This window comes from Lutzomyia longipalpis, chromosome 4, assembly GCF_024334085.1.
Source record: "Lutzomyia longipalpis isolate SR_M1_2022 chromosome 4, ASM2433408v1".
Lineage (NCBI taxonomy): Eukaryota > Metazoa > Arthropoda > Insecta > Diptera > Psychodidae > Lutzomyia > Lutzomyia longipalpis.
The window spans coordinates 8,312,860-8,334,309 of record NC_074710.1 but is presented as its reverse complement, the minus strand read 5'-3'; the positions used below and the strand labels follow the sequence as shown (position 1 = coordinate 8,334,309).

Sequence of the window (21,450 nt, the reverse complement as noted above, 5' to 3'; positions counted from 1 at the left end):
ATAGCATTTCGATACATTTCAAGGTCATCTCCAGAACACAAAATGGAGGATTTTTGTTCAACAAAAACAGTTTTTTGCACTTTTCGTCCTAAAGGAATGGTTCTAGAGGTTTCTGATGTTCTAGAAAGTTGTAGTTTTGCAAAACCTTTAATTTGATACCAAATTGAGCAAAATCGGACAATCCGTTCAAGAGATATGGCTCTTAGAACTTTTCGAATTCAAGAATTTTTCAAATGGCCATATCTTCTAAACGGCGACATAGATTTTCTTCATTTTTGGACTGGAACAAGATTATTAGTCCTGCTACAACATATCAAAATTTAAAAGATTTGCCTAATGGGGATTCGGAGATATTGCCCTTTAAAGTTAGGCAATTTTTGTTTTTGATTTTAGTGCCTCTTGCGGCCATTTTTGGAACTTCGAATGTTCTAGAAAGTTGTAGGGCTTCTTGAAACCTTTCATTTGATACCAAGATGGTCAAAATCGGTCAAGCCGTTCTCGAGTTATATTGAAAAAACACTTTTTGCTTTAGGCCGCCATATTTGCTAAACCGCTTGACCGATTGTCAAGTATGAATTATCGATGAAAACGTTTCACTGAGCCCTACAACATACTAAAATTTCAGACCTCTAGCTATAAGGGAAGTGGTTGACGGTAGTTCAAAATGGCGAACGGCGGCCATCTTGGATTTTGAAAATGCGAAAAAAGGAAAATTTACACCCACATTTCTATAGAAAACTTCAAACCGGAAGTCTCTATCTGTTGCCGTTCTCGAGCTATAAGGCAAAGTTCGGGCCAGACCCCGGCAGGCCGGCAGGCCGGCAGGCCGGCCGGATCAAAAATTTTCCACCACCAGTTTTGGAATGTGGGTTGTCTGAAACGTGCTCATACCAAGTTTGAGCCCGATCTGAGGTGGTCGGAAAATCCGACGATTACAATACTTGGTGTTGGCCACGAAGTGGAACACCAACTAATTGACTCGAAGAGAGTTTATTTCAATAATTGAGAGTCATCCAATTAATTAGCTTTTATGCTTCTCTCCAATGCACAAAGTTATGCAGAGTCGTTTTTCAGTGTAAAGGGCTTTTGTGTAGTGCCCATAAAACTTACCATTGTATCCGAATCAAGAAGTTCGAGTGTTTTGGAGTACTTTACGCTAGTGGGCGATTGGTTGGGGTCAAGTGGTGCCAGTCGATCTCGAAGGAGTCGCCACGGAAGTCCCAAGAAGGTGGCTGCTTCCATTGCTTCGCACCACTTGGCTAGCGTGAGATAGCCTGAAAGTTACAAGGATGGTCATAAATTGAAAAATCAACCACAAAGCCTCTCCACAAAGCCTTTCAAACACATTGGAGGCCTCTCCCATGCTATATATACCCACCCGCTTACAACACCTATTGTCCCGTTAAATTGTTACCCCCCTTCGCGGGAATGTGTGACAATATAACTTTATACATATCTTGGGGGCTTTTCCCTTCCGCATCCAATTCGTCACTGTCCATGAGCGAGCAAACCCCACACCACCCTGTAAATGACGCGCCAACGAGAATAAAAGTTGCCGCTTCGGTGGGAGTATTCACTTCTCTTCTCATTTGCTCCACTTTGCTGTGTCAAAGGTGACAATAGGGGTGCAAAATGGGTTATTTTTGCAATAATAATGAAATATTTCCAGAAAGTCGAATTTTTTCACTTTTTTTTGGAAACTTTAAAAAATTTAAGGGGGGTCTCTTTTGAGAGCAAGTGAAATTAATTATTTTTATTTTTCTAGGGAATTTTTCTTAAACTTGGGTTTCAAATCTTAGCCACATTTAAAGACTTATTATTGAAGAGTAAGAAAATCACTTTTCGCCATCTTAAGTGCGACGCCATCTTGAGATTTTTCTCAAAACACAAAGGTAGGTTTTTCTCAGGATCTACCGAATGGATTTTGATGGGGTAAAAAGCAAATGAAAGAGGAAATACCAATGCAGATTTTGATGTAGCAGAATTTTGAATTTCCACTCTGGGGCTGAGAAAAGTGCAAAAATGTCAAAAATTTGTGAACAAAAGTCACATTTTTTCACTTTTCTCAGCCCCAGAATGGAAATTCAAAATTCTGCTACATCAAAATCTTCATTGATATTCCCTCTTTCATTTGCTTTTTATCCCATCAAAATCCATCCAGTAGATCCTGAGAAAAACCTACCTTTGTGTTTTAGGGCAGTTCTGCGAAAAAGTCGGAAAATCACAAGATGGCGTCGCACCTAAGATGGCGAAAAGTGATTTTCTTACACTTCAATAATTAGGCTTCAAATGTAACCAACATCAGAAACACATGTTTAAGAAAAACCCAAAAAAATGACAATATTAATAATGTGTAAATTCTAACAGTTTTCCCAAGAGACCCCCCTTAAAAACATAAAAAAGTCTCTGAATTGTAGATATGAATTTTCAGACCTGATGAAGGAAGCCAATACCTCCAAAACGTTGGTTAAAATAAGGAAAGTCTTTAAAAATCCTACGTCCATCTTCTTTCATTTCTTCTGTATAAATAAAATAAATTTATTAAGTTTTAGAGGTTATAAAGCAGAGAAAAGTTATAAAATTTTATCTCTGTTAGTAAAATGTTCCTTAGTGTTGCTTCTAAGCGTCCTTATTGCTCAATTCTTCCGCATTCAGTAGAGAAAAGTTAATTATATCGTTACGGAATTTAAAAAAAAAAAATCAAATCACTGATTTAATATATATCCGTAGCGCTATTGCTTGAGCGTTTTTTAAAACAATATATAATGCTTAAGAGAAAAAATGGAATTTTTCATGTCCCTTTATCAAATTGGGGGTAAAATAAAACAATTCCGTTACTAATTGTAATTCAAATCACTCTTTAAGAATGCATCCGTGGCGCTACTGTCTGCGCGTCCTTTTCTAATCCACAAAACGCCCGCCATCTTGAAATTTTTCAATGAAATATTCACTAAATACCGCGAAAATTTGAATACCTTGAGAAAATCTCATTGGAATTGTGTGAAGAAAAAGTAAAATACATTTCCACGGTTATATTTCTTTCACCTGTGTGAAAACCCCAAGCCCCGCTTGAAGCTTTCTGAACTCCATTAATTTTGTACCTTTAGCACCCCTTTCCACCTTCATTGAATCCCTCAAGGGGGATTCGTTCACAAAACTATAATGTGAAATGGCTCCATTTAATTGGAATTACAATGTGGCGTGCTGAAATTAAAGCACCTGGTGGGATTTTCATGATATCCAACATTTTTCTTTTTTCTCTTCTGAATCTCCTCAAAAGTTCTCATGCATGAAAGAACATTTCACGGTGAAAAATAATATTTTTTTTGTGTGAGGAAAAATATCTTTTTTTTCCACCTAATGTGAAAGAAAATTTTTTGTGTTTGAAATTAATGAAAGCAGGATCAACGTAAAGTAAGTTGAAATAAGAGCTGCAAGTTGATGAATTTCAGTGTATTAAAAGAAATAAATAGAACGTAAAAAGATCATTAAAACTTAAAAAAAAAATCAACAGGATATATAGACTGGAGTGGAGTTTGCCACGTAAAGGTTTGTCAGGAAAAAACAATTTTCAATAAAATTCTTCTCTTTAGTTCTATTCAGAATTTCGACTTAAACTATTATTATTATATTTTATAAAAGTTCATTAACGTGCTGTTTGCTTCCCTTACGAACTCATTCAACATTCTCATTCAAATTTCATTTAATTATGACTCTGATTTCAAAGAAAAAATAAAATTTCTCTTTAAAGAATTCAATGAAAATGTGAACAATATGTATGAAAAGAACTTTATCCCAAAAAAAGTCGAATCAATGCAAAGGACAGGAAGTGGATGAAAAAAAATTCATCCCCCAGGACTTGGATTAGCAGATAATGGGCGGCAATAATTGCTTCATTTGGCGGAAAATGAATTTTCATCAGTATACCGTCCATAAACCGCTTTCACCTTCATTTTTTTCTGGGGAGAGGAAGAATTCTTTCGGGAAACAATAAAAATACATCACGCAAAATCCCAAATGGGGAAGATTGGAGGAAGTGGGCGTAAAGGGTTTCAGTAGGTATAGCATTGCAAAACCCCAACGTTGAGCCATATCATAAAATGCTACCCCATCTTTGCCCCATTATGGTTCAGGGGCCGAACAGATCTCCACAGCTTTAACCCCTCCTGTCCCTCCCTAAAGCTTTCCATGCTGGGATTTTCCACAGGGAGACAGAGAGATGGAGGAAAAAAGAGGGAGAGAGATGGAGAAATAATTCCAGGAGATTCAGAATGAATTTATGAATCTATTCCGTGTTCTATATATAAATAGGTTAAGGAGTTACGCCGGACTACGCACAGACACTCACTAAATTACATTTTCTTCCTGTATTTAGTAGTTTGTAGGAAATAAATAAAATGATAAGAGGGGTTGGTTTGGAAGAAAATAAAATATAAGAGTAGTTGTGAAGAAGAAATTATTTTATTGCAGAAAGAGCAGAGAGCACGTGGATAAAAAACTCCGGATATATACAAAATATTTTCAGAATTATTCTGCAGAATAATAGAAATATTTTCACTTCAAAAAAAATTTCTCATTCTGGGAAAAGATGAAAAACATGCAGTGGTAAATCAGAAATATGTACCAAAGAAGTAATGTTGAACAATGAAATGAGCAAGCTCATGGACATAAAATTCTTTAGGGGTTTCTTTGATATATCTACACCGAGAAAAGGTTTCCCTTAATGTAATGTGAAAGCATTTCCATTCAAATCCAAGCCCTGGAGGCAAATTTCTCTCTGCTACATGATGCCAAAATATATGCAAAACTTACCGGACTTGGTGTCGTCACGACTGAGAAACTCCTGTTCCAGCTCATCCCGACGATTCCTCAGCTGTTCAGCCAATTCTCGAATGGCTGAACTCTCCACGAGACCCACCCTCTGACGAAAAGTCAACTTCCTTGTTTTAGATGCTGCCGATGTGTACTGCACAAAGTGAATGTCAAGCTGTGGATCCAACTTCAAATAAGCACCCTTATTCGACCCAATTTCATAGTAGTTTGAAGCGGAGAAAATTGTTATAACCTGGCAAAAAAAAGAGTTCTTTTATCTTTGATGTGAATATATTTTCAAGAAGAAATACAGAGAAATTTTTTAGTGAGGCAGCAATAAAAGGAAAAATAGTTGGGGTACACTAATACAGTCGTGAGATAAAATTTAGGTTCATGAATTAAAAATGTAAAATATGCTTTGCTTTTATCATGGGCTAATTTCTATGGATTAATTTTTCAAGCTAGACCTAAGTTTTAATGCTAGGCTCAAGATTTTTAAAGCGAGACTTAACTTTTTTAAGTTAGGCCTAAGTTTATTAGGTTAAATTTTTTAATGGTGTGGGTGGGCACGGTTTTCGACCTTCAGCAGTTTCTCAAAACCAATATGTTCTGCAACGTTTCGAAGGTTTTATTCCTTCATCTTCAGGCAGGCAATTGAATTGGGACATCTTTGTCAAATAATTTTTAAAACTGAGCAAAATGTGGAGAAACAAACGTTTAATGGGGCGCATTTGGGAAGATTTGTTAAATTTTTAAACTGCTTTAGCTCTAAATTTCTAAACCTATGACTTTAGTAATTTTTTAATTACATATTTAACTTTTTTTAAGTTCAACCTAAATTTTTTGAGAAAGGCCAAAGTTTTTTTTTAAGTTTCAGTTTTTTAGGCTAGACCTATGTTTTCTAGGCTATTCATAAGTTTTTATGATATCAGGTTTAAGTGTTTAATAAAGTTAGGCCTAAGTTTTTTCTCATTCTAGGCTTAAGTTTTCCTGAACCAGGATTTTGCTACATCTATGTTTTGTTTTTAAGATCTAGCTTTAGTTTTTTAGGTTTAAGTTCTAGGTAGAAAGATGACCAGGCTAATATTTTGAACGCTTGAGAGCATCAGAATTAACCTTAAGGCCAAATTAACCTTAAGAAAACTTAAGGCGAATTTAAATTAGCTAAAAAACATAACTAAGCCTTACTTAGTTAGGAATTACACCACATGTTCTCGAATTTAAGAGAAAAGGAAGCTTAATGCGTTTAATTAGATAGACACAAAACTATTAGAAAATTCTGAACAGGTTTAAGTAAAAATAATAAAAGTAAATAAGATAAAACATCTTGATCCTATTATTTTGTCCATTACTGTACTTGTATGTACAGTACATATGCATTTAACTAGACATGAATGAATGTTAGAGTGCCTCTGGCATCACAGAATTTTCTCATCAAAAAAGCCACTAAAGGCAAAACTAAAAGGAGAATATGAGATGTCCTTAAAAAGTCAACGATGCGAAGAGAATTAAATTAACAAGAGCAGAATTTAACAAATCAAAAACATCCAATCTCCTGCAGGACGATGTAAAAAAAATCATAAAATAAAATACCTACAATTTCTTGCTATGTACAACAATGTAGTTGTGAATTTTTCCCTTCAAATGGATGGACTTTCACATAAATAGAATGGAATTTTCATCGTAATGTTGCTCACAAGAGCACAAAAATTGACCTTTCTGCTCTTTATGAGTGTATTAAGTTTCCTTTTTATATGAACCGACTCCCACATAATGTCCCTTTGCAAATATAAATTCTCAAAAATGCAAGAAATGTCATGCAGAAAATTTCAATTTCCTTGTGCAAGGAAATTATCTGCTAAATTCAACATTTTGTTGCTTCTTCTCAAATTTTTCTGCAACGTGATGCACTTCAGTATTCAAAAGTATTTTGAATATAAATAAGACGAGGATGGTAAAGAAAATTGCATCTTAAGAATTTCCTCTTTTATTTAGTTTTTCACATGATTGACAGTTTAAATTTTCTCTTCTTACAACTCAAAAGTGCATCAAATGCTCTTCCTGTACGATCAATCTTCTAAAATTTCAAATTTTCTTAAATAAATTGCTTGTCAACATCAACGAAGCAATGAGCTTGAATGATTATTGTTTCATCGCACAGAAGAGAGAAAAAACATTACGATGACGTCATTGTTTGTATTTTAGAGCAAATATTTGACGTAGCTGATCTTGATGGACAATGAAAAGCCATCAAGAAGTCCCTTAGACAATTTCTTATTGTTTTTTGACAATCTAAAAAATTACGTGTATGCCAAAAGTTTCCTCAAATTATCAGCTCTTTCACACAGAAACGAATAAACTCCTTATATATGTTTTTGAATTCGTTGAATTTTTATTCTGCCAAATTTATAAAATTGCCCTATCTTAGAATTTTTTAATCTAAGAATTTGGTAAAAATCTTGGTAAAAGTTCTAAAGTAAAATTTACTTAGCTTTAAAATCGAAACTTTGAGCTTCCAAAGCACAGACAAATGGCTAAATTAGCCAATTCTGCACTACTGTATTGGCTGCCTTTCTGACCTATATTAATAATTCAATTAATATTGTGCCAAAACTAATGACTTTAATGGGTTTCCGTGAATTCTCTTTAAACAATCCATTAATTCAAGGGGATTAATTGGTGAAATGATATAAATTGAGGTGTACCTGTGGTGATTGTGGGATTTAGCAAATATAATTAAAATTTTATCGAATGATGGAAAATTAATGTTCCCCCTAAAGGGATGCAAACTTACCCTTCCATCGTGTACCATTTCATGCCCATCGGGCTTGCATTCGTGCGATCGTACGATGTATGTGAGTTTGTGTCTCTGTAGGAATTCCTTTGAAACATCCGGGCCAAAATATGTGCCGGCACCACGTAGGGAATTGGGGCGACAACCTTCGTTGTGCTGTGGATCACTCCAGAGGATATCAAACACCTACAAGTAAGATTTATTTTTCCTATCAAATTTCTCATTTTATTAGTCCAAAAAGTTTTTTTTTATTCCCATTCTTTCTCCCAAATTGCCCTTCAATATACTCAAAAGGCATCTTTGAATGTAGCACAAGAATTAAGCAAAAAAATCCTCTGTAAACTTTATAATTGTTAAATGAGCTCCATTTCTAAATCAAATTACGAACATAGAGAAAAATGGTCCTTAGAGTGTGTCTAGTGTGGTCTAGAGTGGTCCAGAGAGGTGATAAATGAAGTGAAATTGTTCTCGGGACGCCAAGCTGTGCTCACAGTGGGAAAGCTTCTATATATATAAATTGGGAAAGATGGGAAAATCAACAAACTGCATGTCGTGTCATTTGCAATTAGATTATTCGCACTATGGTCACATAAAATCCCCAAGGGTGAAACCTTTGGGGGGTTCCATATATTGCATGAAGTATTGCTTGAGTGTTTGCATTGTGGTTTAAGTCCATCGTACATTTGACTCGTGTCCACTCTGACCTATTCCATAATACAAAATTCAACGAGGAATGAACAAATATAATGGGTGAACCGAAGCGGCTATAAATGATGCATTTGGTAACCAGGAAGCATTGTCATTGCATAAATGTAATCCTATTTAGGTACAAGAATAATTTAATCACTAGATGGCAGTGAGATTGCAAGGTAAATTATAATTTCAAGGTATTCTCTTGTAAAGATAAAAGGAATTTCTTCACACAGAGGGCCTAACTCTATTAAAGAGACATCTAGTGACTAAACTCGCTGCTTAGAAATTTTTAGAATTTTCTTCGGTGAGCGTCGGGTAAATTCGATTCAGGAATTAAATCATGCGAATTACCAGAGCTTTCGACACTCTGCGTGTCATCATCTGTGACTATTACAGGATAGTCTTTATTTAGTTCACAAATATAGGTTTTAAAAACACAAAAATAAATGAAAATCCTTACTCAAAAAACTGAACAAGCTTTTTCCATATTTGATTTTTCTTTTCAAATAGATGGCGTGCTTGTTTGCCAAGACATCTAGCGGCTAAATTTGTTGTTCTTAAAAAGAATTATATATACTTCATATATTCTATATACTTTCACTTAAACTCCTTTGATGTATCTCAATAATAAAAGTATAATTTACTAAATCAATTTCGTTGGTAATTTTTCGCGAATTTCCTTATATTGTTAGTTTTATTCAACGCCATCTATTGAGTAAAAACAGCATATGCTTGCAAGTCCGCCACGTTGGTTCTCACAAACACTCCATTTCTCTGTGTAATTAATTCGGTTTTATTATAAATTTCTCAGGAGATTTTCGTGTCAACTTCCACTAAAGAACGTGAATAGGTTTAACGAGTTAAATTTTAATTAACCTACATGCTAGAAAAAGTACAAAATGAAGAAACAATCCGACATCGCCAACAATTGTGAATTTTGCATTGCATATTTCAACGTTTTTCAGCATTGAATTAGCTAAATATAGGAAAGAATATAAAATTACGTGAGATTTAAAAATATTTCGGAATTGAACGGAGCACTTTAAGGTGAGCTTTCCGAGCTTTTAGAAGAGATTTAAAAGTACTTCATGGAGGATTTTCATGCACAAATGCTCAGCTCACTCCCCCAAAAACTTCCAATTAAACATACAATGGGGCAGGAAATCCTCTATTTTGTGTGTGGATTTCCACTACATCCTTCTTGTGGAGGATAAAGGGTTTGTTGGAAGTGCAGTATGAGGAAAGTTTTTGTGATTGATGATATTGAGTCTCCTCAATGCAAGTTAGTTTAAGAACTTTTTCCCATACGATGCAACATATTGATTTAAATGACAAAAAGGAACTTTTTGGGAAATCTAATAAAAGAACTTTTAAACTCTGCGCAATGTTACAAATTGGAGCAAAAGATGAAATATTTGTAAAATTTTTCGAATATTAGTACTCAATATTTTTGAGAATTTCGTAAAAATTCGGAATATTTAGAGAAAAATGAGATTTTCTTGGAATAAAACATTTTTAAATACTTTTAACAGACAATTTTCTTGAAATTAATTTTTGAAAGAGTTTCGAACCAACTCAATTCCGTCTCCTCCTAATTTTTCTCCACAATAGAAAATATCGAGAAAAACTTCCCCAAAACTTTTTCATCTTTTGGCTTATTCTGCAAAAGGATTTTCTTCCAAAGTTTCATAACTTTCAAGAGACTTCATCACTTCCTTCAACATTTAGCAACAATCCCTCATTTATTTAACCAAAGTTAAATTCATTAAACATACTTTTTAATTAACTTTTCACTTGTTTTGAAAATGGAAAACAATAAAATGGAAATTTCTTGGGAGAAAGGACCGAAATGAGATGGCCAATTTTGGTCACAATTGTCGCAACTTTCTCCTATCTATGTTGAACAATAAATAAGTCAACAAATAGCTGTAGTGAAGCTGCATCATTTTAATTAAGAGCTTTTTGGGCTCCATTTGTGCATTTCAGCGTATGTGTACACATAATCACGCGGGTGTGAATTGAAATACATCACCCTGCGTATTTTTGCACAACTATGAAACTGTGGAACACCATGAGGAAGCCTTTATGGTGAATACTCAATTCAAAAGCGAGATAGTTCCATTGACAAATCCTTTGATAGTGCATCGTAAATGCAAAAGTTAATTAAACTTCACGTGCTTTGCTCAAAATTCTGCAACCGCCACAAACAAAGCTATTATGTTGGGGTATGCTACGGAGAAGATAGTTCATATGTGATGGACTGAAATGCAATACAATGAAGCTCATTGCTTTAGAATAATATTCTTCAGTTAAATCTTTAAAGTCTTTTAAAGAGACTTATTTTGTAATTCTGTTAGATGTTTGTGTGGATAGAAAAATTATTTGTTTGGTTTAATTCAATAAAATTTAAAGTATTTTAAATTAATTTTAATGAATTATTAAGAGACAGAAGAGAGTTTAAAAAAATAAAGAAATAAACTCACTTGCTTCCATTCCACGCGATCAATCATATCAACACCCGGAGCACTTCCTTCCATGATGGGAGGCCTTAGGAGTGAGGCGTACTTCCCACGGTCGAGGCTCTTTACCAAATCTAAGTCTGTTGAGTCTGAAATACCCCCATGGACCACAAGAACGCGATTGTTGACAATTGTCCCCAAAGGAAGCCATCGGTAGACACCCTCAATCATCTTTAGAAGTCTCTCTGCATTATGCTGCAATGATTTTTACATAAATATACGAAATTACAAGATGTAGAAAACCCCCAATTTTGTACCTTATATTTCTGATGCACCTCTCGAATGAATCCGTATCTGAAAATAAATAAAATTTTCCCAACAATAAATTAAATTTAAATAGATACATTTTCCCAAGAAAACAGTAGGTAATAATACCTGGCATTCATAACTGAATCCTCATGATTGCCCCTATTGAGGAACACCCCGCCGGGAAAAACAAGAAGACATGCCAGAAGGAGGAGAAATACTTCGAGACTCTTCTTCCCACGATCCACAAAGTCTCCATTGAACACATAGGGATTTTCAGGTGATGGAAGTCCATTCTGGTCCAGAACAAAAAGACACGTCAAATCCCCATTAAATTCCAACATCATCCTTAAGTACAATTGTCCCTGATAAATTTCGCATTCTCCCTGAGATGAAGCATCATAAATCATGAGCAATAGGGAACCATCCCCAAAAGGGATTTTCCTTGCAAAAGACAATCACTCATAAATATTTAGTACAGTGTTGTCACGCAGAATAGTCAACACTATACAAGAAAAATTAATGCAATGATGATGGAGATTTTGGAGAGTTTTTTCTATGAATTTCTTTACTCGCCTCATCCCCATAAGAGACTTTTTTTTAGTTAGACCAAAGAACATAGAAGATAGATTATGTAATGTGTAAATAAAGAACATAACTTTTCTTCTCAAGATGATTTAATTTAATGAGATCTAGCTGAACATAAGTTTTTATTTTTATAAACAAATGACATAGAAATTAAAATAGTAAAAAAAATTATGAGATAATCATTCTGCCTGAATGAAAAGAAATTTTCATTCATCTGTTCTAGGTTAGCTATAGGCTGCAACATAGTAAAATAAAGAGAAAATAAACATCGAATTTTGACAACAAACATCGAAATTTATTAAAAATAAATTATCTAAACTTATTGCAATTTACTGAGAGCGTATAGTAAATAATCGCTAAAACGATTCAGAGAAATCGTTATACGTACAACAAGCAAAAAAACATAGAATTCTACATTTTGATCTTAGCCGTTAGGCTGAGAAACGATAACATAGAATTCTATGTACAATGAAATTTACACGTAAAAGGGACGACTGTAGGCAATGAAATTATATTCTCCTATAAGAAATTTTTTTTATTTGATAAAGGTACTTATTTTTAGAAGGAAAGATAGATAAGTTGACTTTATTTATGCCCCAGTCGTAATTATAACGTAAAGGGACTATATACATAAGTTTTACAATAATATAAAATGTTTATCATTTTTCTTTTAAATTATTTTTTCTATGTTTTTTAGGCTATTTTTTTGTATATAAAATAGACCGTTGTAAGCTATTCGCGTTAAAATATTGTTTTATATACCTAATTCATAAATTTCTATGTTTCCTATATTTCAACAAGGAACATAGAATCCTATGTTTTATTCATCAGAAATATAGCTACCTATGTGTAACTAAGCTTTGAAAATTTGTTTTGATTTCTATGATTTTTTAAACTGCATGGTTTTCTATAATTATAAAAACTCTTTGATTATACATTGTGAGGTCGTAGAACGAAACCTCACTGTATACATAACATAAATACAAGTAATACATAAGTAGAGAAACTTTTGATTGCAACCACAATAAAAATATCAATGTGAGTGTTCCCCAGGGCATAAGGACCTTTGGGTAATTTTTTCTTACTTTTCCCTCTCTCTCCCGCTGTCTCTTTGTCTGTTAAGATATCATCGATGCTATTTGAGTGTTTTACCGTGAGATGGAAAATCTATAGAAATTCAACAACAAAAAACTCAAAGAGTTCATGGACATTGAGTGACAGCACGAAGGATGTGGTTTTGAAGGATATTCCTAAAGGAGCGACGATATAAAAGTTAGAAAAAAATCTGAACCATATAAAATTGAAAGTTTTTTGTTTTTTTTATAGAAAATTTTTAAATTCAATTAAGTTCTTTTTAATTTTAAACTCGAACTGAAGTTGAGATCTGAGTATTTTATAGTGAAATTACCATCAATTGAAGCTTTCAATGGAAGAAGAAGCTTCAATTGTGTAACCAATCAAAGTAATATTTTATTGCACAATTGCATTAAATTTTACCCAATAGAGCTTTCAACGAAAATTGAAGAATTTGCATTTTTGGTGGTACTCAGAGAAGCTATGCTGTATTCTTTTCATCGAAAGCATCATAGCTGAAAAATTCATTAATCTTGTCAATTTCCAAAAAGAAAAAAAAATAGAAAAGCTCCTGCAGCAGAAAATTATAGAATTCGGTGAGAGATAGAAAATTGCAGTACAATGAAGTAATATTTCTCTTTTCCTTTCTCTGCTTTCTTTTTATCCTTTGGAAAATTCAACGATATGCACGGCATGTCGTTTGCATTCCCCGTCTCTGTGAGAGAGAGAGATAAATTTGCAAGCCTGCGGAAAATTTCCACCCCCGCAGACGGGACCATTTTCGGTCTACGAGGGTAAGGTCAGGTAGGTGAAAATTGATTTTCGTCTTATGGTTTATGTTTTCCATGTTTTCCTCTTCCGGATGAAATGATGTGAATTATTTTATATAGCTACCATAGCTTCTATCACGTGTAGAAAGAAGAAAGAAAAAAAAGAGAGATGAATCTCTTCCTTTTTTCCCCATTATGAACTTTCTACGAAATCGTTTTAATTGAAAGCTACAATTTTCCTCTGGATTATTTATGAGAATAACGTGCTCGTAGTACATCGATAGAGGCACTGGGGGTCGGAGGTGCTTTAACATGAGAAATTTGTGTACATGTGGAGTATAGAAAGGAGCAAATATTTTCCCAACTCGCCCTTTTGGTGTCAGCAATTGATTGGGGAGAACGGGTGGAGAAATTTATATCCATTCTTGTGTGGTGCTTTTTGTTACCCCTTACTATGTGTATGGGTGTTGTTGTAAAAATGTTCCAACCCCCGTACCCTCTTATATATTGATAGTTTGTCAGTTCCAATGACCACTTCTATGCTCTTCATGTTTTCCTTTTTTGCCCATGATAGACGGAAACACGCCAGGACATTTACAAAAGCTCCAACTTACAAATAAATTTTACACGTCACCCGGGAAATTTTTCCTTCTAAAACCTCTTCTGTACTGTACTCAATTCCGGAGAAGAGCTATAAGTTTGTTTAGAGACAAACAGACAAACATATTGCAATATTTCGATTTATTTGCACGACTTGGTCGATGGTGTTCTTTTATTCTGTTACTTTCACTTCATGGTGCTTCCAAAGAGAAATTCTTTTTCAAAAAGCTCTTTTAAGGTCAGTTTGTTATTGAGAATTTCAAAGAAGTCGCTCTCAAGTCAAAGCTTTTGATATTTCTTGAAAATTTCATTTTTTTTACAAAAAAAAATCACATTCCGTTTGCTCTTCAATTGAATATTAAAAATAAATTCTTATGCATTTTTATAACATCCAAGAAGCATTAGAAAGGATATAAACAGGGATATGAATGTAGCTTTGAAGGAAAAGGAAGTATCTTTATAAATCTGTCGAAATAGAACTACTTCCAATGATCTTTGCAATTATATTTTTCAGTAGGGATTGTTATTAAACTAAGAATAAGGAAAAAAATCGCTTGTAACATTTGTGGCGTCCTGCATTGGGGGGCGCCACAAGGAGGCTCTGGTCAACTCCCCCAGTAACCTCCACCCTCGTCCTCACTCATCTATTAGAGCACTTTCAGTTCGCAGCCACTCCCGACCGAGGCTGAGCTATGACTGACTCTACTCTCATCATCACTTTCTGCTATTCTCCCATCTAATTACTCTCTCAGTGCTCTCATACATTCTCTTGTGGATTCTTATACTCTCTCGCCTATTTAAGTGTTTGTAACCTGGGGGCAGAAGACGGTCGCCAATGAGTGGGCAGCCGTTACTATTACCGCCAATCTAATGGTACTCACTCTATGAGCAGGTTAATATTTGCTGGACAGTGAGTCGGGCGCAACACATTGCTTAACCATTCTTCTCCTGGATTGTCATATAACATGTCACGCGACGGACGACTTTTTTTGCCAACATTATGACGCTTTTAGCTGTCTTCATTTTAATGCGACTCCTTTTTGTGAGAATTTTAGTATTTTTAACAAATTAATTTCATAAAGAAACTCCAAACAATCTAATTAATTCAAACTAATAGTCACCCAATTTATCCTATATAAATTGTCACGAGACTAATTGGGTAAAAGTGCAATGAAAACCTCAATTACTTTAAATTATCTAAACTGTTTTAATTGCAAATCCACTTTAAGATTTCTCCACATGATGTATTATAGACAATGCATAATAAATTCCATTACAAATGGAGAATCTCCTTAGCAGTTTGTGGTATTAACTTCAAAGAGTAAGAGTATTCAGGTGAATTACCAGCACTGTGTGCAAATTAAGTAAACACATGGAGCATATGTTATGCGATGTAATGCTAGTAGGGGAACGTGGCCCAATTCGGACCGCCGCCCAATTGCGACCTCCCCTTTTTCTCGTAAATGACGAAATATTATAAAATTAGTATCACTACATTATGAAGATATTATAGTAAGGTAATGTTAGCGCCTAAAATTAATTAATTTGGTACACAACAGGGCGAATTAAAAATCAAAATTCATTTTCTGCACTTGGCGGGCATTTCCTGATTTTAGAAACTAAGTTGATATGAGTTTTTTTCCCACTATTATGTCTCATATTATGCCGCGTTTCTGTAGCTTAGAGGGTCTAGTTTATTACTTGATTTACAATTTTTTAAAAGATTTTAGGTATTTTAAGTAATTACGTGAAAATGTAATACATGCAAAATGTTCTAATTGCGACCCCCAAAATGTTTCAATTCGGACCGTCTATTTCCACCACTCACCACGGTGAAGCTGTCGCGCGTGCGTGTAGTAGTGTAGAAGTGTCTTTCTCACACAGACCGCGCTGTGTTTTGATTTCAGGAAAATCAATATTTTTTCACGTTTCTTGAAAGTTTTTTCGCCGTGAAAATGTTCCTAAAGCCAAAGGGGAGTGCAGTTAGTGTAATTTACGCATTCCTCAGAAGAATTTTCGTGGATTTTCTGGGAATTACGTCAGTGAGTGCGCAATTGTCTGTGTGTGTGAAATTCCGTGTAGTCACCTCAAGGGCGAAATGTCAAAACAAATGTGGGGAAAATTGAAAATAAATTCTTGATTTTCCGGCTTTTCCGTGTAATTCATGGCAGTTTCCCTATTTATAGTAGTGATAAATGTGATCTACTAGTGAAAAACCCACAAATTACGGCAAAAAAGGGGGTCGCAATTAGAACACCGTGGTGAAAAAGTGCAATTTTAGCACCTTTTTTTAATTCGACTATTACTCAGAACAGGTAAGAGTTAGAATGTTTGCATAAGTTAGCCTATTAAATGACCTTTCCAATGGTACCAAACTTGGAAAGATTTAATTCATTTTAATATGACTTTTTTCAATCCTTCTGAAACAGAATTTAGGGGGTCGCAATTGGGCCACGTTCCCCTATGCATTCAATGTGAGAAATTTTCTCAAGAAGTAAATAATATAGTGGAATTCTAAGAGGGGTTTGGGAGTGAGATGAATTTCACATTTTCCGGGGGAGTTGGACGTTTATTCAATATTTATGCACGAGAAGACGATTTCCGTCCATTTAGTGGTTAGATGACGAAGCTCCCACAAACCCCTAAAATTGCAAGAAACCACGGAAAATGTATTATTTTGCTCTTCACCACGAAGAATGTTTTTATGGCGTATTTTTCAAATGTGGTGGAGACACTGGAAATTTATGAATTGTGGGTACTACGAGACCCTAAAATTACATTAATTTCCCCTCATGATATTTTACACAGTTTAATATCATTCAAATGTATAGCGGAGGGTTCGGCAGGGCTTAGTACAGCGCATTTACACCCATCATCAAAGTTAAACACGCCGTATCTTCCAACGACGGCATGGCATTCTTAAGGAGCCAATTGTGCTTGCGTGCGTTCACGTTTTGCAAAGGGCGGAAATTCCAAACATAGCGCCCCATTGTATTCGGAGGAGGATTACAGGTTCATAAACTTTCCTTTTCCTACGGATTCGTATACTTTTCATGCTCAACTTACCTTACAACAAGACTAATTTGCAGATGGGTGTTTACCCCCAAAATGCTCACAAGTAAATAAAATTATAGTGAATTTAGTGCAAAATTTATCATGAATTATTGGAAACTGATACAGAAGACTAACGCTTGCGGAATAATTTTGCAAAAGCATTTTAAGCTCCAAAAGGTGGGTGAAATATGAGCCACACAAGCTTATTACGCTCGTGCTCACATAATATTTTGATAGGAGGAGGGGGGGGGGTGTTTAATTATTTAAACACTCTCTGTGTGTATAAGCGACATAGGAACACGCAGACTAATAAACACCATTAAATTATATTTGTTATACGACATTTTTGTATATTTTATCACTTTTTTTTCGTATTAGGTATGAATGGGGCTAACCTTTTAAGGACCATAAGGAATCCACCTGGGCATGAATTCTCTACGAGTGAAAAACTCCCGTGATAAACTCCCGAAAAGCTTTGTGTTTTAAAATAAACGTGAAATCCGGGAAAATCTTATGGGAGTTTATCACGGGTGCATTCTTTTTCTTCTTAGAGAATTAAGCTCCCGCGAAGTTTTCCTTACTTTTCTGACAAAAGCCTTCGGGAGTTTATCATGGGAAATTTTCACTCCTAGAGAATTCACGCCCTGGTGGAATGACGTGAAAATAATTTTTGGGAGTTTCTTTAAGCTTAAATAAGACATCTTTGGCCAAAACTCCGATTTTAGAATTTTTGGTTTTTCGTTCTTTCTGATCCTGTGAGTCCTTGGGAATGTCCTTCTGTGTTCTCATAATTTTCAGGGACCTGCATTGGTTTGGATTCAATAAATTAAAATTAATTAGCCATAATTCTGCATTTTCAAAAACGAGAAATGAACGAAAATGGTCCATTGTGGTCCCTAAGGGGTTAAAAGAGTTTAGTCGTTTCTATTTGCATTTAAAAAATTTAAAAAAAAAATTAAAGAAAGAAAATCCCCAGAGACGTCCCATATTCCACTGGAATCAGATGGGAAAAATAAGCAAAGGGAAAATGCAAACAATGACGTCACTAATTTGTTTTTAAAAGTACCGCTTGGGACAAAAAGATGAATTTGGAATTTTTTTTCAACTTTTTAAATTTTGAAAACAATATTTTTTCTTAATCAGTTTAACTATTACATACAATTTAGGAAGTTTAATCACTCACTATTACCAATTTTTATAAACTAAAAAAAAGATTCTTAAATTTAACTTTTTTTTATTTTTGTACTTTTCTTATTAATAAAAAGTTTTAATTGATACACAAATCTCTCATTCTCAATAGATATTATAGTGCCTTGCTAAAATAATTTCATTAAATTAAGATTAGGGAACAAAAAAACGCAGTTCACCATTTTACCCCAGGGTTGGGGCAAAAGTTTAAAGTGCAAGGGTTTGGAAAATGACCCTTAATTGCATTTTCCCGTTGAGATAGAAAGAAATTGTCTAAGACAAAGTTGTAGCCCGGAAAATTCCCTAAAATATATGTGTTATGGGAAATCTCATATATTTCCAACGGAACTCAGGAAAAATTATCTCTCAAAAAATCACCATTTTACCCCAGATTCCCCTATTTAACTTTTAACAGACAATTTACGTTGTAAAATAACTGAAGTGAATTTTGATAGTTTTGAAAATTTAATAACTATTTTTTAACTTTTCGTAATGCTCTAACATTTAGAAATATTTTATAACAATTTAATCAAACTTAAGGAGTTTAAAGTTTGATGGACCAGAGAATAACTTTTTGCTGCCAACAAATCACTACCACTTTACATTTCTATTGAACTGTAACTATGGGAAACCTTTTGTAAATTTCATTTCTGTGATCTGTGTGGTGGGAAGATGAGTAAATTGAGATGAAGCTCCAAACATTCCTTCCTGCATAAGGTGTCAAGTGACGTGAGAAATTACATTGCATAATAGTCCATTGGGGTACGAGAAACTCCTTCATCCCTGACGCTTCAAATTACAAGAAACTCTCAAATTGTTGAGGAAAAAAGTCATTTCCCACAGAATTCAATTGAATTATTGAATTCGATTTGTAGATGTTTGCATTTCAAACATCCCTCTTATATACGCGGAATTCAATTAGAAATATATTTAATTTTTTTCTTCAAATGCGTTTCCTCTTAAAGCTCACGAATCTCCTATATAATTTTCCCAGAGGAATAAAGGAAAAGTCCGCAAAGCTCAATGCCGGAATATCTATAGTGTCATTAGTGTGGGATGGAAAAAGTTTTCTTTACACATTTTCGCGCCATTCTGCGGTTCTTGGGGGGTTATTCTTTATGATCTCCATCAGCAGCAGTATTTGGAAAGTTGGAATGAGGATGCATATAACTTTTATATGCGTCATAATTTATCAAATGAGGAATTTTACACCGACATCGCAAGGCTGAGTGATGTGAAAAATGTACAAGAGGGGAAATATGTGCGGCAATAATGTTAAAGTTCATTGTTTTCTCGCATGAAAAGGACATTGATTTTTCCTTTCATTCGTAAATGGTATCCTTCTCAGTTGTTTTTAATTTTGAATAATTAGTTGCGAGGTTGTGTAATGTCGGTTTCTTATTAATTATTTTACGAGCACGTAATGCCCGTTTTCATTGATAAATTAAAAGGAATCCATTCCATTTTTGAAGAAAAATATATTTTTTCGAAACGTTGCTGCAATGCAAACATAGTTGCATTTTAATCATCTTCCTCTTGACCGCTACTCCGATGAATTTTCCACACGAATCCATTCACTTTTATTTCTATTTTTGGTCTTATTTGGTTGTAAGCTCCAGGGAACAATTGAAATATTTTATAGGAAGAAGAAAAGAAGAAGGAAAAGTTGAATCTTACCTTGTGGAAAATTACAAGGAGATCATCAAGTTTCCCATGCAGATCCCCACAAATGGTGACCTGCTTGGAGATGGCCGTGGAAGCCTGATTGAGATTTGGTAGTCGCTTTAGGCGTGTCTTTGCCTCTCGCAGAATTCCCGCCACATACTTTGGATGGAGGCGATTGTATTTCTTCTTACGGAATAAATCTATTAGAGCATCGAGATCCTTCTTTGTGAGTGGGAAGGTGATATGGGGTCCACGATAGGAGAGTTTCTCCGGACCACTAATACCCTCATCGGCAAGTTCATCAGATTCATCGGAAAACTTCAAATCCATTCCCTCTGCAAAAGACCAAGAAGAACGAGAATTTAAAGAAAATTCTACAAATGAAAAGTTCTCGGATTAAAAGACAATACTCACCGGTCGATGAAGACCTTGATGTGTCGCATGAATCCGTCTGTTTTGACATTGTGTCCGGAATGTGCGTTAAGAGAGCATTGAAGAAGTTGTACAACTGCAAAGACATATTACAGAGGTGTTTGAGTAAGACGAAATAATTCTTAAAGGAATTGCTGTGGTGAAACAAAAGAAAAATTCATTAATTTGAATTAATTTTTTTGTGTGTATGAGAAAGAATTTCTAGCATTAATTGAATTTCAAATTCAATTTATAATTATTCGGAGTGCTATTTCAGCTATTTAATACAATAAAATATTTACTACAAAATTTAATTAATACAGTTGGAAACAAATTACACGGATGGTTGAGTAAATATTTGTAAATATCGAGTAATTACAGACTTAAAATTGTAAATCAATTAAATATTAAGTGGGCAGTAATTCAGCGTTGAGTACATTAGAGCTTTCTCTTTTAAAGGGTGTTTTAATTAAATTATTTTTTCCTATTATTAAAGCTCTTTGTACTAATAAATCTCTTTGTGATCTTTAAACTTTTTTATAATTGTTCTTCACAACAATTTTACTCATAAATGTGAATACTAAAAAAATCCAATAGATAAATCAGGAAAATCGTATCTTCTTTTTTTTCTGTTTCAATGAAATATTAAACTTGAATTTAATTAAAAACTGACAATTAATTTTTTTTTCTAATTCAAAGGGGTTGAAAATATATTCCAAGAGATATGATACCTTTATTATTTGCCAAATATTCTACTTGAATATTTTATTTTATTTATAAATTTTTAATTTTTTTTTTAACGTTAAGGATTTGTTTTTCAAGGCTGGCGGTGTTCGTTAGAAGAAATTCCCGCTCATCCAAAGAAAAGCAGCAATTAAAGCCAGAGCTTTCGACCCTAATAGAGGGTCTTCTTCAGTGGTCTTGCTTGTCGTTTCTTGGGGATTGTCCTTCTCTACCAATGTTTCACACAATTATTAGGGTTTTCCGCAGAAATTTCCTTTTAATTTTTGATTTTCTATTTAAAAAGTAAAACTTT

The 21,450-nt window shown here is 34.3% G+C and overlaps 1 protein-coding gene across 1 annotated transcript in view; it reads right to left on the bottom strand.

The window, feature by feature from the left end:
- The window catches only part of LOC129796070 (serine/threonine-protein phosphatase rdgC), a 45,013-nt gene that overhangs the window by 4,603 nt on the left and 18,960 nt on the right, over positions 1-21,450 (bottom strand). Inside the window, exons 4-11 of the mRNA XM_055837774.1 lie at positions 20,418-20,511; positions 20,016-20,338; positions 11,194-11,360; positions 11,076-11,112; positions 10,783-11,013; positions 7,607-7,792; positions 4,813-5,065; positions 1,111-1,274 (exon numbers count right to left, since the gene is read on the bottom strand). Coding sequence (XP_055693749.1) covers positions 1,111-1,274; positions 4,813-5,065; positions 7,607-7,792; positions 10,783-11,013; positions 11,076-11,112; positions 11,194-11,360; positions 20,016-20,338; positions 20,418-20,511 — 1,455 coding nt within the window. The remainder of the gene's footprint in view (positions 1-1,110; positions 1,275-4,812; positions 5,066-7,606; positions 7,793-10,782; positions 11,014-11,075; positions 11,113-11,193; positions 11,361-20,015; positions 20,339-20,417; positions 20,512-21,450) is intronic.